Source organism: Aotus nancymaae, unplaced genomic scaffold (assembly GCF_030222135.1).
Source record: "Aotus nancymaae isolate 86718 unplaced genomic scaffold, 86718_ANA_hifiasm-v0.15.2.pri h1tg000011l, whole genome shotgun sequence".
In the NCBI taxonomy this organism is placed as follows: Eukaryota; Metazoa; Chordata; class Mammalia; order Primates; family Aotidae; genus Aotus; species Aotus nancymaae.
The window spans coordinates 88,631,710-88,648,525 of NW_026988422.1; the positions used below are offsets into that span (position 1 = coordinate 88,631,710).

The 16,816-nt window shown below is 65.1% G+C and overlaps 1 protein-coding gene across 5 annotated transcripts in view; it reads left to right on the forward strand.

Annotated features, from left to right (window-relative positions):
- MTA1 (metastasis associated 1) overlaps positions 1-13,192 on the forward strand; it is a 54,579-nt gene extending 41,387 nt beyond the window's left edge. For 2 of the 5 annotated variants that reach the window (XM_064375277.1, XM_064375279.1), the window contains 14 exons: positions 157-259; positions 853-952; positions 1,232-1,420; positions 5,564-5,638; positions 5,920-5,978; positions 6,590-6,705; positions 6,970-7,121; positions 7,226-7,415; positions 7,631-7,720; positions 8,909-9,061; positions 9,191-9,226; positions 11,919-11,950; positions 12,287-12,438; positions 12,511-13,192. In XM_064375277.1, the coding sequence (XP_064231347.1) occupies positions 157-259; positions 853-952; positions 1,232-1,420; positions 5,564-5,638; positions 5,920-5,978; positions 6,590-6,705; positions 6,970-7,121; positions 7,226-7,415; positions 7,631-7,720; positions 8,909-9,061; positions 9,191-9,226; positions 11,919-11,950; positions 12,287-12,438; positions 12,511-12,661 (1,598 nt within the window). In that variant the 3' untranslated portion in view covers positions 12,662-13,192. Of the gene's footprint in view, positions 1-156; positions 260-852; positions 953-1,231; positions 1,421-5,563; positions 5,639-5,919; positions 5,979-6,589; positions 6,706-6,969; positions 7,122-7,225; positions 7,416-7,630; positions 7,721-8,908; positions 9,062-9,190; positions 9,227-11,918; positions 11,951-12,286; positions 12,439-12,510 lie in introns of those variants that run through there. The other 3 variants (XM_064375278.1, XM_064375280.1, XM_064375281.1) reach the window with 3 other exon arrangements.
- The last annotated feature ends 3,624 nt before the right edge of the window (positions 13,193-16,816 follow it).

The window sequence follows — 16,816 nt, forward strand, 5'->3', positions numbered from 1 at the left end:
ATACCTGTGTGTGCAACGGCCTCCATCCAACCTCACACCCTGGCCTCACCTACCGGGCCGTGCAGCTCTTCCCCCTCCCCCTCCCAGCAGCTCCCTGCACCCGGGGAGGAGGGGCGCGACCCGGCATGCTGGAAAGGTCACACTTCCTCCCTGTAGGCGAGGAGGATGGCCGAGACCAGTCCAAGCTGGAGACCAAGGTGTGGGAGGCGCACAACCCACTCACAGACAAGCAGATTGACCAGTTCCTGGTGGTGGCCCGGTGAGTCCTGCTCCTGGCAAGACCAGCAGGGGCGGTGACCGGAGCTCCCATTCTCCCTGCCCTGTGGTGGGTGTCGGGGACGTGGGGGTCTTGGATCCCATATTGCAACATGAAGCCCATGGGCTGCAGCCCTGAGAACCCCCCAGCAGTTTCCAGAGAGGCTCTGGAGCGTGGGGCCCAGGGCTTTCATTAAATAGAAGGGTGGCCTGTGTACAGCACACGTGTCCCTGATGGGGCTCCCACTCCTGGGCCACTGGGAGCAAGTGGGCTGGGCCTGATCAGGGAGCAGAGCCCTGGGCCGGAGCGAAGGCTGAGGCCTAGGAGAGGACCATGCACCTTCCCTGCCAGCAGCCTGGGAGGTAGAGAAAACCCCAAAGAAGCCCCGGGGTGGCTGCCAATCAATCAGGATGCCCTCAGTCCGATGCACGTGGGTTCCGGGGTGGGTGCTGGGCCCTGGGGCACAAGGCGTCCACACCGCCTGCAGGCTGCTGCCTGCTGCCCATGGCCCCTGGTCCCCTGCGCCTGGGGAGTGGGGTGCATGGGTGGAGCCCCTGCCTGTCCTGCACAGCACTTAGCGTGTCTCCGCTCCCCAGCTCCGTGGGCACCTTCGCACGGGCCCTGGACTGCAGCAGCTCTGTCCGGCAGCCCAGCCTGCACATGAGTGCCGCTGCCGCCTCCCGAGACATCACCCTGGTGAGTGGGCCGAGGGCTGGGACCTGGGTGACCCACGGCCCAAGGTGGCTGCACCCTCCCTGCTACCTGGGCCCAGCCCCTGCCCCAGGCATTTAGGGCCCCTGCGGAGGTGCTGTTCCAGCTGGACTGGCCTTTCCTATCCACCCCAAGCTCGGCCAGCCTGTGCAGAGGGTGCAGGGAGGGGCTGCCGGGGCCGCAGCAGGGGATCCAGCCCCTTGAGGCAGTGGCAGGAGTGCCGTGCCACAGGAGCCCGGGTGACCCCGCTGTCTCCTGCCACAGTTCCACGCCATGGACACGCTCCACAAGAACATCTACGACATCTCCAAGGCCATCTCGGCGCTGGTGCCACAGGGCGGGCCCGTGCTCTGCAGGGATGAGATGGAGGAGTGGTCGGCATCAGAGGCCAACCTTTTCGAGGAGGCCCTGGAAAAATACGGGAAGGATTTCACGGACATTCAGCAAGATTTTGTGAGTACCGATGATGGCAGCAGGGGAGTGGCTGGCCATGCCTGTCTCCGGGTGGGCTGTGGGGCGTGCGTCCAGGGAGCCTGTCCTGCACCCTGATGCCCTGTGTGGAGCTGCGAGTTCCATTTCGGCTGCACTCAGCCGCCATAGTCCCTCCTGTCACACCGCGGCTCAGCCAAGGAGGCCGTGTGTGCGCTCAGCAGACAGGCGTGGGGGCGCCAGCGGGGCCTGGGCATAGAGGGGCTGCCGCACAACGAGGATGAGCGTCGGCCCGGGTGGCGGAGGCCAGGGATCCTCACCGAGACCTTCCCTCCCTGGCCACCCCCTCCAGCCCCAGGCTTGGTTTTGCTGTGTTTTTGTTTTTGTTTGAGACGGAGTCTCGCTCTGTGGCCCAGGCTGGAGTGCGGTGGCGTAATCTCGGCTCACTGCAACCTCCGCCTCCCGGGTTCCAGCAATTCTCCTGCCTCAGCCTCTTGAATAGGTTTTGCTTTGTTTTTGACTAAGCTGAGCCTCTCTTTCCTCGTGTCCCTGTCCTCTGTCTCCTGTGAGTTTGGCCCAGCGACAGGCCTAGAGGTTCTTCATGCTGCGGGGTCTTGCCCTCCCTATACCTCCACATCAGGACTCCCCACCTCCCGCTGTCAGCTCCCGTGAAATACTTTCAAACCGGCTGGTGCGGTGGCCCATGCCTGTCATCCTACCACTTAGGGAGGCCGAGGCGGGTGGATCATCAGGTCAGGAGTTCAAGACCAGCCTGGCCAAGATGGTGAAACCCCATCTCTACTAAAAGTACAAAAAATTACCCAGGCGTGGTGGTGGGCGCCTGTAATCCCAGCTACTCAGGAGGCTGACGCAGAGAATTGCTTGAGCCCGGGAGGCAGAGGTTGCAGGGAGCCGAGATCGCACCACTGCAGTTCAGCCTGGCTACAGAGCGAGACTGTGTCTCAAAAAAAGAAAAAAAGATACTTTTAAACTAATCTGTTAGAAGAGCATCCAGTGGGTCCCCAGAGAGAGGAGCACAGCCACGTAAAGGTGATGGGGCCCCAGACCGCCAGCCCTGGGGAGGTGGGGCCTGTGCCAGGGCAGGGAGGGGCCTCCAGAGGTGCTGGGCCCCCGCGGGGTTGCTGGTATCTGATGAGAAGCACCATTCCAAGCAGCAGCACTCAGACCAGTGTAGCAGAGGCTGGAGAAGCAGCTGAATTCTGGAGACAACACGGGGTTGAGTCGGGCACCTGGACCTGAAGGGCCAGCCGTGAGGCTCTCGCGGAGGCCCCGCCGCAGCTTTGTGTGGGGGTGTCTGGCCGAGGGGTGAGCTTGCCAGGCGGGAGGAGTCCCCGACTGTCCCCGGGGCCAGCAGCCTCTGTAAAGCAGATAGAGATCTCTCCAGGCTTAAAAACACCCAGAAGAGCAGAGCTTTTTCAGACAAGAGGATGAGGTCTAGACATGAAATTCACCAACTAGGCTCAGACCGGGGCAGAATTCGAGGGACACCCTGTTGCATGTGGTTCCCTCCCGAGGCAGTGCTTAGGGGTCTGGGGCAGGGGACTGTGTCCAGGTGCGGGGTCGGGAGGCTGGGGCTGGGGGGCCGTGTCCAGGTGCGGGGTCGGGAGGCGGGGGCTGGGGGGCTGTGTCCAGGTGCGGGATCAGGAGGCTGGGGCTGAGGAACTGTGTCCAGGTGCAGGATCAGGAGGCAGGGGCTGGGGGGCTGTGTCCAGGTGCAGGATCAGGAGGCTGGGGCTGGGGGGCCGTGTCCAGGTGCGGGGTCGGGAGGCTGGGGCTGGGGGGCCGTGTCCAGGTGCGGGGTCGGGAGGCTGGGGCTGGGGGGCCGTGTCCAGGTGCGGGGTCGGGAGGCTGGGGCTGGGGGGCCGTGTCCAGGTGCGGGGTCGGGAGGCTGGGGCTGGGGGGCCGTGTCCAGGTGCGGGGTCGGGAGGCTGGGGCTGGGGGGCCGTGTCCAGGTGCGGGGTCGGGAGGCTGGGGCTGGGGGGCCGTGTCCAGGTGCGGGGTCGGGAGGCGGGGGCTGGGGGGCCGTGTCCAGGTGCGGGGTCGGGAGGCTGGGGCTGGGGGGACGTGTCCAGGTGCGGGGTCGGGAGGCTGGGCTGGGAAGCTGTGTCCAGGCTCAGAGCTGGGAGGCTGGGCCTGGGGGGCTGTGTCTAGGCACGGGGTTGGGAGGCTGCAGCTCGGGGGCCGTGTGGAGGCAGCTGGCCCTGCTCTCCTTCCTGGCAGATGCAGTGGACCAGGCTGAGGAAAGATCTGAACCCTATTTAATCAGGCAGGTTATTTAGAGAAATCCCGGCCACAGAGCACACTTAGCTGTCTGTGTCCGTGGAAGGTCGGTGACCTTGATCACGGTGGTAAATACCAGAGAAGCGAGAACGTTGCAGGTGACATCCTCAGACCTCAGTGCTGGACTTGAAAAGCTCAAGCCCTAGGGCCGGGCATGGTACTCACGCCTGTAATCCGAGCACTTTGGGAGGCCAAGGTGGGTGAATCACAAGGTCAGGAGTTTGAGACCAGCCTGGCCAACATGGTGAAACCCTGTCTACTAAAAATACAAAAGAGCCGGCCATGGTGGCGAGCACCTGTGGTCCCAGCTACTCAGGATGAAGCAGGAGAATCGCTTGAACCCGGGAGGCAGAGGTTGCAGTGAGCCGAGATCGCGCCATTGCCTGGGCGAGAGTGACACCCCATCTCAAAAAAAAAAAAAAAGAAAAAAAAACTCAAGCTCCTAGATGTTAAAAGGTGACATTCTAAAAGCTTAAGATAGAACCCCAGAACACAATAGCAGAATATTAGCGGATAATCTTGGTGAAAACACTGCCAATCTGAAATTGTTGGGATTATAACCAAGGAAGCCCTAAAAGGAACTCCCTGACTTTATCACCGCTGTGTACAAAAGGTGAAAAACACATGAAGGCGAGTAGTGAAGTTCAGGTAGGGTGTAGAAAGAACGGAGATGGGAGAAGGAAGTCGTAAAGTTAAACTTTTTATCTTTTTATGAGACAGAGTTTTACTCTGTCGCCCAGGCTGGAGTGCGGTGGCGCGATCTCCGCTCACTGCAGCCTCCGCCTCCCAGGTTTAAGCAGTTCTTGGCCTCAGCCTCCTGAGTATCTGGGATTACAGGCATGCACCACCATGCCCAGCTAATGTTTTTTTATTTTTAAAAGAGACTGGCTTTCACAGGCTGGCCTTGAATTCTTGACCTCGTGATCCACCCGCCTCGGCCTCCCAAAGTGCTGGGATTACAGGCGTGAGTGACTGCCCCTGGCCAAGTTAAACTCTTTCTGAGGCAGGGTCCTGCTCTGTCGCCCAGGCTGGAGTGCAGTGGCTCAATCACAGCTCATTGCAGCCTCAATTCTCCTGCCTCATTTTAAAATCTTTGTAGAGACAAGGTTTTGCCATGTTACCCAGGCTGGTTTTGAACTCCTGGGCTCAAGCGAGTCACCCACTTTGGCCTCCCAGAGTGCTGGGATTGCAGGTGTGAGCAATGGCACCCAGCCAAGTTAAACTCTAACCCAGAAAAGGAGTGTTTTAAGAAATTCAGAAAATAAAGTACAACTTTAAGAAACGGCTGAGAAGGCCGGGCGCGGTGGCGGACACCTGTAATCCCACCACTTGAGGAGGCTGAGGCGGGTGGATCACAAGGTCAGGAGTTCGAGGCCAGCCTGGCCAGCAGGGTGAAACCCCGTCTCTACTAAAAATACAAAAATTAGCCAGGTGTGGTGGCAGGCACCTGTAGTCCAAGCTACCGAGGAGGCTGAGGCTGGAGAATTGCTTGGGAGACGGTGGTTACAGTGAGCCAAGATCGCACCACTGCACTCCAGCCTGGGCGACAGAGTGAGACTCCATCTCAAAAGAAAAAAAAAGGCTGAGCTGGAGGCCGGGTTGTCAGTGCCGCTTGGCAGGGTCTCGACCTTGCCCTGGCGTCACAGTGTTCTGGCACCTGGTGGGGGTAACCTGCCTCTCAGCTGCCCTCCGCACCCTCCTGCCTCAGGAGCCTGGCCTCCGGGCACCATGCACACCCTGCCCTCCCACCTCCCGCCACAGCCCTCCTGCCCCCTGCATGGCCTTCTGGCCACAGCCCATCCCTGCCCATGTGACGTGCCTCCCTCCTGCCCCTCCCTGCTCGTGTGACGCGCCTCCTCCTGCCAGCTCCCGTGGAAGTCGCTCACCAGCATCATTGAGTACTACTACATGTGGAAGACCACCGACAGATACGTGCAGCAGGTGAGCCCGCCCTCCACATCGCGCGCCCCTCCTCTCCCCAGCAGGCGGGACGGGAGGAAGGCGCCGGAGCCCCCGGCTCGGCTGTGTCCCCGCAGCAGCCCCGCCTGGGCGTCTGAGGCTCCGCTCCTTCCCTCTCTGGGGCTCTTTTCACAAAGTTCTTCCCCAGGGGAGACGGCACTGGGGAGACATTGGTGTCCCTCCCTGTGGCCTCCAGTCTGTCTGCACCGCAGCCCCCACCGGGGCCTGGCCCGCTGACCTCTGACCTTCTCTTTTGTTTTAAGAAACGCTTGAAAGCTGCTGAAGCGGAGAGCAAGTTAAAGCAAGTTTATATTCCCAACTAGTAAGTACACCTCCCAGCCGGTCCTCACGGGCCCGGGGTGCAGGGAGGGCGGGCACAGGAAGCTCGGACTCCGACGCCTCCCAGCCGCGGTCCTCACGGCCCCGGGGTGCAGGGAGGGCGGGCACAGGAAGCTCGGACTCCGATGCCTCCCAGCCGCGGTCCTCATGGCCCCGGGGTTCAGGGAGGGCGGGCACAGCAAGCTCGGACTCGGAGGCCGGGAAGGCTGGGGCAGCCCCCAGGAGGGTGGCTCAGGGCTGGGTGGCTCTGGCTGCAGACACAGTGGCCATGTCTCCATTGTCCTGGACTCCTGGCCAGTAAGGGGGCATTCGGATTCCAACACACACCGCCAGGGTTCGGTCCCTGAGCTGGGCTCCATGCTGGGGAGGAGCTCGGGGGACCCGGAGAGCGGCTCAGACCTCAGCGGGAGCCACTTCCAGGAACTGAAAGGGGAGAAAGGAAGATCCCTGCCAGGGGCGAGGGCGGTCAGCCGCGGCCGAAGGGTGCCGGGACGTGGTTCTGGGCGAGGCGGTCGGCCGCGGCGTGTGCTGGGCAGACGGGCCCTCGAGGCTCGTGCGCCTGCAAGTCCTTCCTCCCTCCTTTCCTCCCCTAAGTAACAAGCCAAATCCGAACCAAATCAGCGTCAACAACGTCAAAGCCGGCGTGGTGAATGGCACGGGTGCGCCGGGCCAGAGCCCTGGGGCTGGCCGGGCCTGCGAGAGCTGTTACAGTAAGTGCCCTGGGAGGCCGGGGACACCGCACGCCCGCCTCGTGGGCCGTGGCGCCTGTGCTGGCCCTGAGGGCTCCAGCACGGCCCAGCCTGGGAGAGGCCCACGGACGGTGGGGGCTGTGTCCCGTGGGTGTGGTTGGGAAGGCCTCGGGGACGTGTGTGGGGTGCCTGGCGGTGGGGCGGCGGGCGTGGGGGCGGCGGGGATCCTCTGGCATCGCTGGTTCTGCTTAAGAATCCGTCTATTTCCAACTTTGTTGTCCGTAGCCACACAGTCTTACCAGTGGTATTCTTGGGGTCCCCCTAACATGCAGTGTCGTCTCTGCGCATCTTGTTGGACATATTGGAAGAAATATGGTGGCTTGAAAATGCCAACCCGGTTAGATGGAGAGCGGCCAGGACCAAACCGCAGTAACATGGTAAGGGGGGGGTGCCCGCCCTGTCGGCTGCGGGCGCGTCCGCCTTGCGGTGCTCGGCCCCCGGTCATGGCGCTGTGTCGGGGCGGTTGCGCCCCCTTCCGCAGAGTCCCCACGGCCTTCCAGCCCGGAGCAGCGGGAGCCCCAAGTTTGCCATGAAGACCCGGCAGGCCTTCTATCTGCACACGACGAAGCTGACGCGGATTGCCCGGCGGCTGTGCCGTGAGATCCTGCGCCCGTGGCACGCCGCGAGGCACCCCTACCTGCCCATCAACAGCGCGGCCATCAAGGCCGAGTGTGAGTCACCCTGACGCCCGCTTACGCTGTTCCTACAGGTGGTGGGGAGGGCTTGGGGCCCAGCCCGCAGCCCCGAGGTGAGTCCTGGACCAGGGAGCCCCCTTTCCTTCCGGTGCTGGCGTGGCCGAGCCCCGCGAGGGCTCCCGGGTCAAGGCGCAGGCAGGGTCCCGTGCTCCCTGGGGCACCACACCCCTCACGCTGTGTGGTCCCTGCAGGCACAGCGCGGCTACCCGAAGCCTCCCAGAGCCCACTGGTGCTGAAGCAGGCGGTGCGCAAGCCGCTGGAAGCCGTGCTCCGGTATCTCGGTGAGCAGGCCGGGTGCGAGGAGGGCTCCTGGTGCTGCCTGTGGGCAGCTTCTGACCCAAGCTCATGCACGGGTGCTCCCAGCCCTCTCTAGCCGGCAGCTCCGGGACAGCTCCCCAGGGCCTGGAACTGTCCTTTTGGGGTACTCTGCACTGTGCCAGCCTCAGGCAGACCCACCGGGACCCAGGCTGCTCTCTGCTCCTGGGGCCTGATGGGGTCCAGGCGGAGTGACTGCTGCCCTGTCTTCTGCGGGGCCAGCCTCCTCAAGGCACACCCAGGGGGCTTCCCTGCCAGCCTTCCTGCCCTGGTCCCTGTGTTCTGATCGTCCCTGGGGCCTGAAGGTCTGGGGTTTGGGTGGGGTACACCCATGCCTGTAATGACGCTGAGACAGGGTGACACCTGTTACCTGCAGGGAGTACACCCCTGAGCCACGCCCACACCACGGGAGCAGCACTGGGGCCTCTGCAGGGCCTGGGCAGGGGGAGGGGCACACCCGGCCCGCAGCCTCGGGTGAGGGTTCCCTTGCCTTTGAGGGTCTGAGGACACCCGAGAACCTCAGCCAGCTACCCTCGCCCAGCCGGAAGCAGCCTGGGGGCTGGGCCAGACGTCAGTGGTGGTGGGGGGCGGCTCACCAGTGTGCTGGGCTGGAGTGGGCTTGTGCGGCCGCCCTCCTGACGCAAGGGTGACTGTCCTGGGAACACATACCAGAGCCCTGAGCTAAGTGAGCTCTGCACACTCAAGTGGCCTTGGCACTGCCCCCTGTTTAGGGTCGTGGGCCCTTGTCCTGTGGGAAGAGGTGGCCGGTGTCAGGGCTGGCCGTCAGCAGCTGTGTCCCTGGCTAGGCTGGCCGGGTGGTCGGTTCACGGTCTGAGCAGCAGCCTGGTTAATAGGCGTGCTGTGCTCACGGCCAGTGTCTGGACCCTGTTGACTGGGGGCGGAGGGGCCTGGGCGCTGCCAGGCGGTCTCCCTGCTCCCTGGAAGCCCTGGGGTGCAGGATTGGCCTGGGCATGCCCCCGCGGAGGGCACTTGGAGCTCCTGGGCCCCTGGTTCTGTGACGACCCCTCCACGTCCACCCCAGTCAGGATGGGGCCAAGTTCCTGGTGGTGTCCCGGAATCATGAGGGCTGGAGGCCGCCCGCCTGCCCCCTGCTGGGCAAAGGTGACTTGCTCTGCCTGTGTCATTCCCGGCAGAGACCCACCCCCGTCCCCCCAAGCCTGACCCCGTGAAGAGCGTGTCCAGCGTGCTCAGCAGCCTGACACCCGCCAAGGCGACCCCCGTCATCAACAACGGCTCCCCCACCATCCTGGGCAAGCGCAGCTATGAGCAACACAACGGGGTGGACGGTGAGTGGCCCCCGCCCGGGAGTCCGGGCCTGCCCTGCCCGGTGAGCGTGGCCCTCGTCACCACCCGGGGCGATCGCGGTGCGCGCTGACGCTGTCTTTTCTCCCTCTCTCCTGCCCCGGCGCTGCCAGGCAACATGAAGAAGCGCCTCTTGATGCCCAGTAGGGGTAAGGCCTGGGGCCACGGGCGGGCGCTGCGCCCGTGATACCTGCGCTGTGCTGCTGTGTCCCTGCGGCGGGCGGCCCGGGGCCCGTGCTTGGGGCAGTCCACGGGAGCCAGGCCACGGCCCAGTCCCCCCGCTCCTCCCGACGCCACTGGTCCCTTGTTGAGACCCCCCCCGAAACCAGGCATCTGGCCCTCGGTCCCCTGGCCCCGCGCCCCGTCAGTGGACTGTCCTGGCACGTGTGGCCCCGTCGCCCTGCCTGCGCTGTCTGCCATCGCGCTGTGACCGCCCGCATGCTGCCAGCCTCAGCTTGTGGGCCGCCCGTGCTGTGCCTGCAATCCTTTCGTGCGCCTGCCTGCGGGGGGACAGTGGGGACAGTCAGGTTGTCCGGCAGGCTGTGGGTGACTGAGCTTGCACCCAGGCTTGGAGCCTTCTGTCGGGTGATGGGTTCGGTGCTCTGTGCCGGTTGGTTGGAGTAGGGGCTGTGGGACCTCAGGACCCTCAGGGAAGAGCAGATAGGGCCAAGCCCAGCATGGGGAGGCCAGGTGTGTGGGACCCGGGTGCACCCAGGCCTGGGCCGGGTGTGCGGGTGCTGGGCCTGCCAGTGTGGACGTGCCTGCAACCCCTCCCCAGGCAGCTTTCACTCAGGGTGTTGGCCAGGGCAGCAGGGCCGGTTTGGGGACCTGGAGGTGGCTGTGGGCAGTGGCCGTCCAGCCCAGCCAGCCCTGTCCCCTCGGAGCATTCTCTCGAACCTCTCGGGTGCCCTGGCAGGCATGTCCCATGGGGTCAGCCCGTGAGCTGAGGTGCAGGGTGGGCCTGAGGTCAGGTGCTGGGCTCCCCCGTCTCCGCCTGTCTGGACACGCACAGCTGGCCTGCCCCCGCTGCCTCCATCTGCCAGCCCTTGGCGGTGTCTCTGTCCCGGCCCAAGCCCACCACCACCCTCCTTTTGTGGGGCGCCCGCCCAGCCATCTGGTATTGGGGCTGCCACCGTGGCCTAGTCCTGGCCACACCGGCCCAGGCTGGCACACTCCAGGCTGGCTTTACCTGGCTGTCCCGGGACACCTGCCGTTGGGAACATTGGTAGAAGCAGGAGGAAGTCCTTGTCAGCAGGCATGTTCCAGTTTCGTTTTATTTTGTAAACAGCGGTTAACCAGCAGGTTAGATCAAAGCCAGTTTATTCCCATTGATCTTTCCACACCTCACACTCCAGCCCCAGCCGTGCCACGCTCGTGAGGGAGTGCCACTGCACGCCGCCTGGCTGGGCGGGGCCCTGGGCTCAGAGGGCTCAGCCACAGAGGTAGTGCCTGTCCTGACGTGTGGGGCCAGGACCCCGGCGCTGGAGAGGGGCCGGCTGGGTAGAGACGGCTCCCGGGGGCGTTGGCACACACGGGGTGGGGTCTCTGTCCAACCTGGGTAGGTGTGAGCTGAGCTCAGGCAAGGCCCTGCCTGCCCACTACGTGGAGCCCTGGCGTTCTAACCCGGCCAGCTGCCCCTGCTCTGTCCCCACCTGCGGGGCCTGCAGACGGTGCGTGCGGCTCACTAACATAAAGCATGTGTTTCTTTCCTCTGCCGTCCACCACTCTGGTAGGCACTTACCTGGGTAAGTAGCTTTTGTGCTAGTGGCCAGCCCTGGGCACTGGGCCTTGGCTCACGGCAGGTCCCCTGAGGTGTGGCTGCCGCTGCTCAGGGGCGCTATGGAGCAGGCACCTGGGCCCCCACCCCACCCTGCCGGCAGGGCTAAGCCAGCTGGTAGGGAAAGGCTGACCCAGGGCTCCAGGGCCCAAGTTGGCCCCTAGGGGAGTGCCCCAAGCTAAGGGGTGGCTGCAGGTGGGGAGGGCTGGACAGGCCACTTCTGTTCAGCCTCAGCTGAACAGCGTTTTTGGAGCTGGCAGGTTGCTCCAGTGCTCCCGGGCCTGGCACCTGACTGAGTATGGAGTCCCGTCCTCTCCGGGTTGGTCCTGCTGGGAGCCGAGCCGCCCTGAGACCAGCTTCTATGTGCCCACGCTCACACTCACAGGCAGGGCAGCAGGGGATCGCAGTGGAGGTCCTGGGCCTGGCTGGGGGTCACCAGGAGCGTGGCCTGCCTCTCGGCCCGGCTCCCACAGTGCCCCTTGGGCTCCTTACTGTGGGAACTCAGAGGCCTCTGGCACCCCACCCCGAGCACCTGCCAGGGTGGCTGGGGCCCAGCAGGGGCAGTGGGCGGCGACCTGAGTTTCCGGCCGGGGCTGATGGCTCTTGACGCCCTGGACCTGGCCAGCGAAGGCAGCTTGGAGTCTTGGGAAGAAGCCCGGCCTCCTGGTGGGCCAGGGCCTACAGCATGGCTGCCCACAGAGGGGCTCGTGCCACTGCTGCACCGACGGCCGTGCCACGCTTTGCTTGTCTCTGCACAGGCAGGCGAGTGGGTGGGCGGCCCGGCCCCTGTGCAGAGGCAGCTGTGACGTCCAAGGCTCCTGGGCTCCTGCCTGGGGCTCGAGCCAATGTGTCTCTCGCCGACCAGAGAGCAGTGGGGCCGCCAGGAGGCCCAGGACCTGGGGAGGCGAGGCCCCGCGTCCCCCAGGCCCATCCCGGGTGTGGCTGTGGCTTGGTTGGTGGGTGGCCCCGGCCCGTTGTCTCGGGGTGTCCGAGGCAGCTGTGGGTGGTGGGGGTGCAGGACACGCTCTCTCTGAGCCTCATTTCTCTTCTCCATTTCTCGTCAGGTCTGGCGAACCACGGACAGCCCAGGCACATGGTAAGAGGGACAGCCACGATGTGGCACACACGGGCTCACCCCTGGGAAGCTCTCGGGGGTAGCCGGCCCTGCCCAGTGCCACGTGGAAGCCTCCCGGAGGCCTGGCAGGACCAGAGGGGCTGCAGCATATCGGGGCCGTGGCCTCTGCGCCAGGCCAGTGGTGTGGGCCACACAGGCCTCAGGGCCGCCCTGGGCCGGGGCGGGAATGCGAGCAGCTCATGGGGTGGTGGGGGCGTCGCCAGGCGGCCTTGGCTGGGGTCCCGCTCAGCAGGAGCCCGCAGGTTGAGGTGGAGCTGGCCCTCGGCCGGCTGCCCAGGAAGCGCACCCCCTCTGCAGGGACCAAGCCGGAACCTTCTGCTCAACGGGAAGCCCTACCCCACCAAAGTGCGCCTGATCCGGGGGGGCTCCCTGCCCCCGGTCAAGCGGCGGCGGATGAACTGGATCGACGCCCCAGATGACGTGTTCTACATGGCCACGGAGGAGACCAGGTGGGGCCTTCCCGGGGCAGGTGGGCGGGCTCCGAGCAGCGTCCCGGCCCTCACCGCCCCCTCTGCCCACAGGAAGATCCGCAAACTGCTCTCGTCCTCGGAAACCAAGCGTGCTGCCCGCCGGCCCTATAAACCCATCGCCCTGCGCCAGAGCCAGGCTCTGCCGCTGCGGCCGCCGCCGCCCGCGCCGGTCAACGACGAGCCCATCGTCATCGAGGACTAGGGGCCGCCCCCGCCCGCGGCGCCCCTGCCCCTCGCCCGCCCCAGAGCCCGCGCGGCCCCTTCCCAGCCCGCCCGCCGCCCGCCCTGTTTGTTAGCGCCCCACCTCCCGCCCTCACCTGCAGAGAAACGCGCCCCTCGGCGGACGCCGGGGGAGGAGGAAGCGGCGCCGCTAACTCGTTCCCGAGCGCGAGGAGCTGTGTTCTTAGCTTTGTGTTTACTTTCGGCTGGAGCGGAGATGAGGGGCCGCCCGCGCGTGCCCCTGTGCTGCGGGGCCTCTTGCCCGGAGGCCGGGCCCTACGGTTTTGTTGTGTTCTGTTGAAGGTGCCATTTTAAATTTTATTTTTATTACTTTTTTTGTAGATGAACTTGAGCTCTGTAACTTACACCCGGAATGTTAGGATCGTGCGGCCGCGGCCGGCCGAGCTGCCTGGCGGGGTTGGCCCCTTGTCTTTTCAAGTAATTTTCATATTAAACAAAAACAAAGAAAAAAATCTTATAAAAAGAAAAAAACCAACTGGTCCTTCCTCTTTTGTTCCAGTCCCTCTCCCTGACTCAGGCCCTGGGGCCCCCACCGTCCCTGGAGCGCGACGCCCCTGGAGAGCCACCCTCCAGGCTCTGCTGCTCTCCCTGTCGGGCCTGGCGCAGTGCCCTCCGCCTGTCTCCCAAGTCCGGGGCTCAGATGGGGCCAGGAGGCTCAGAGAAGGGGCTACGAGGACATAGCACCAGGAAGCCTTGGGTGCGGAACTTCCCAGCCTGGGGCCAGGCTCTGCAGGGCTTCAGGCCAGAGGCAGCACGGTGGAGAGAGGTCTGGCAGGCCTGGGTGGGAGGAGGCCGGGGTGGGGGTGTGGGGGTGTGGGGGTGGCGTGACTGGCATGACCCCTCTACCTCCACAAGGGGCAGCAAGGGGTTTCGGGGCCCAGCCCGCTTCCCCAGTGCAGCAGGGCTGAAACCGTTAGTGTGTGTGGGCCTGGGGCTGCCCCCTACCAGGCAGAGCTGGCCCTGCCGGAGACCCTGGGGCTTGTGGCTCCTTCCCACCAGGGCAGCCGGCACAGCTGGGCTAGCGAGGCCTTGGAGAGCTCCAGCTGGGGGCCCAACCTCCTGGTTATGCAGAGCCTGGCCCCAGCCGCCTGAGGGTTTCTGCCCAGAGCTGCGGCCCCCAGCAGGTGTGCGCTCTCAACAGTGAGAATCTGCTCAGATTTCAGTAAGCATGTTCTCAGAGGCCCTGCTTGGCCCATCCCCGGGCACCCGACGTGCAGGGACAGGGACAGGCCAGGCCGCCAGAAGGAGGGGTCCCGTGGATAGCTTGGCTGCAGACCACCCCTCGGGCCACGCCACCTCCTCCGGCCAGCAGGGGCCCACCCAGGCCTCTCCCGGGGTTGGTGGCTCCTCTGCCTCTCCCTGGAGCTGTGCCCACCCAGGCGCCTGTCACGCAGTAATCTCTCAGCCAGGGAATTAAAATAGAAACCACTTTTGCTGCCTCCTGGAAGACAAAGATAAGGGGGGTGCGTCCTGGCCTCCCCTGGGAATTTGTGCTGGGGCCCAGCCGTGACAGGACTGGGTTGGGGACTCAGCTGCAGTGCACACCCTGCCCCCCCCGCAGCCAACCCCAGAATCTGTAGCCTGTATCCAAGTGACCCCACAGCCTGAGGAGACTTGTCTGTAGTGCCTCATGGGGGCCTGGAGAGCAGGCCCCTGACCTCATGAAGGACACAGCCGCCTCTGAGGCCTTTTCCAGCCCCCGGGGATCTGGAGGAAGGGGCAGGGTCTCAGTGAAGGCCCCAGCCCCCTCGCCTGCCTGAGTGCCACCCCCCTTCCCCAGGCCAAGGCCTGCCCCACGATGCTGGCCTCAGCAGCTCGTCCACCCCCTGTCCTGTCCTTTTCTGGAGTCCACATGTGGACTGTGAGGTGTCTCAGGTCCTGGTCTCCCAAGGGTGGGGAGGCCCTGAGAAGAGGGGTCCTCTCCTACCCTAGATGCCCTCCCTGGCTAGACACCCTCCCCGGCCAGACATCCAGGCCTCAATGTCTTCCAGGGCCGGGCTCTGGCCACCTGTGCCAGATGGGGCCTGGGCTGCTCAGGGGTCTCAACCTGGGCTTAGAAAGGGCATGGGCTGGGGGGAGCAGGGTTAGGGTCTCCCAGCTTTGCTGTGTCCTCATGTGGCCGTTCCCTGCTGATGGGACAGCAGCCTGCTCCCTGCACCAGCAACCCTGCAGGGCTGCAGCTCCCCAGGGCCAGGGGCGTCTCAGGGTAGCAAGGCCATCGTGCTGTCATGCCTAGAGGCCTGTCCTGCCAGCTCCACTCCTCCCTGCCAGGGGCCTCTTGGCCCCCACTCTGCCCAGCCCTGGCTTCCTGCAGTGGAGCTGAGTGGGGGCCCTGCCTACCATCTGCCTGTGTCACAGGATGGCAGAAGGCACCAGACCACTGCTGCCCGGGGGCGTGATGCCGCCCCACTCACAGCCATTGGCCCTGCCAGCTCCCTTCACACCCGCCGTGTCCTGTGGCCCCCTGTCCACTCGGGGCCCATCCTGCTCTGTCGCTGCCCCTGCCTGTGACCCACCACAGCCTCACAGGTGGAGACCGAGGCCACGGCTCTGCACCCATTGATCCAGACCCATGCCTGCCAGGCCCAGAACAGCTGTCGTATCAGGGAGCCTCTGGCTGCTGCCCAGGGACTGCGGCTGGGGTGAGGGCAGTGCAGCAGCTGGACACTCTCCTTGTCCCCCACCCCCCCCGTGTGTATCCAGGGCACCTAGCCAGTGCCGAATGCCATTCCTTTGCTGCCACCCTGGGAGGGGCCTGCCTCCACCCCAGACACTCTTCTGGCAGGGTTGGGGAACTCGGGGCAGGTGTTCTCCCTCGAGAAGGGCCCTGTCCTGCAGAGGTGGGGCCAAGTCAGGAAGGGTAATGGCTTAGCTCCAGGCTTCCAAGCTGGCCTGAACGGGGCAGGGAGCTGCAGAGGGTTTGGCAGTGGCCCCATGAATCCAGCCTAGGCAAGGCACTGCTGCTAGGGACCCCTGGGCCTGCCAGGGAGGAAGGGCTGCCCAGGAAGGGTTCTGGCTGACGCCTCCTCTCCGTCTTCTGCCTTGGCTGGCACAGGTCCCAAGTGCAGAGGGGGAGCTGGTCAGGCTGGTCAGTCGGGCATGGGGGTGGGGGTGGGGGTCATGTTTCTGGCCTGCTGTCACCATGGAAATGGCAGTGGCTGCAGGGTGTATGTGCGGAAGGAGGGTGCTGCCCCGAGGGCCAGGCCAGAGCTGCCATGAAGGCCTGGTCCAGGAGCACCAAGGGCCACTGGTCAGCTCACAGACACACCTGGTGCCCACGCAGAGGAACCGGGGCAGGTCTCCATGCCCAGCCCACAGCCTCCAAGACACTGGGGGAAGGGCGTCCGGAGCCAGCTGTCCCCGTGGGGCCTGATCACTGGGGTTCTGGGAACTGCCTATCTCCCAAGTCCGAGGCTCATCTAGGGCCTGGAGGCTCAGAGAAGGGGCTACGGGGACATAGCACCAGGAAGCCTGTGGGTGTGGAACTTCCCAGACTGGGGCCAGGCTCTGCGGGGCTTCAGGGCAGAGGCAGCACAGTGGGCAGAGATCTGGCAGGCCTGGTTGGGAGGAGGGCGGGGCGGGGAGGGAGGGGATGTTCGGGTGGAGTGACTGGCACGACCCCTCTATGTCCCGCCTGACCTCGCAAAGTCAGGCCTGGGCCGCGAGGCCCGCAGCTGGTCCTGGGTCGGTGCGGGAGAAGGGACTGGAGTGTCTGCCCCAGCCCGGGGCACAGAGGGCACGCCTACTCCTTCCCCTCCTTCCCTTCCTACCTCCCCACCGCCTCCCGGGCCGCCCCTGGGTGGGAGTCTTGGAGAGGACGCTTTTAGCGCGAGCTCCTTGGCGCTGGTGCCCGCCGCCCCTTCCCGGCCTCGGAGGCAGAGGCCGACCTCCCCCACCCCTTCCAGCCGCTTCTCGCGCTGTTTTTGGAGGCGGCGGCGCCTTCCTTCCTGAGCCCTGCCCTCCACCCGAGGAGCCTTCAGCACCACAGACAGTGTTGGGGCGGGGCGCGGGCGCGGGCGGGGCGGGGCCCGGAGACCCGGACTGGGGTGGGGGCCGCGCCTGCCGGGAATCCGACTCCGCTCCCGCGGCGCGCCTGTTGCTATGGTAACCGAGCAAC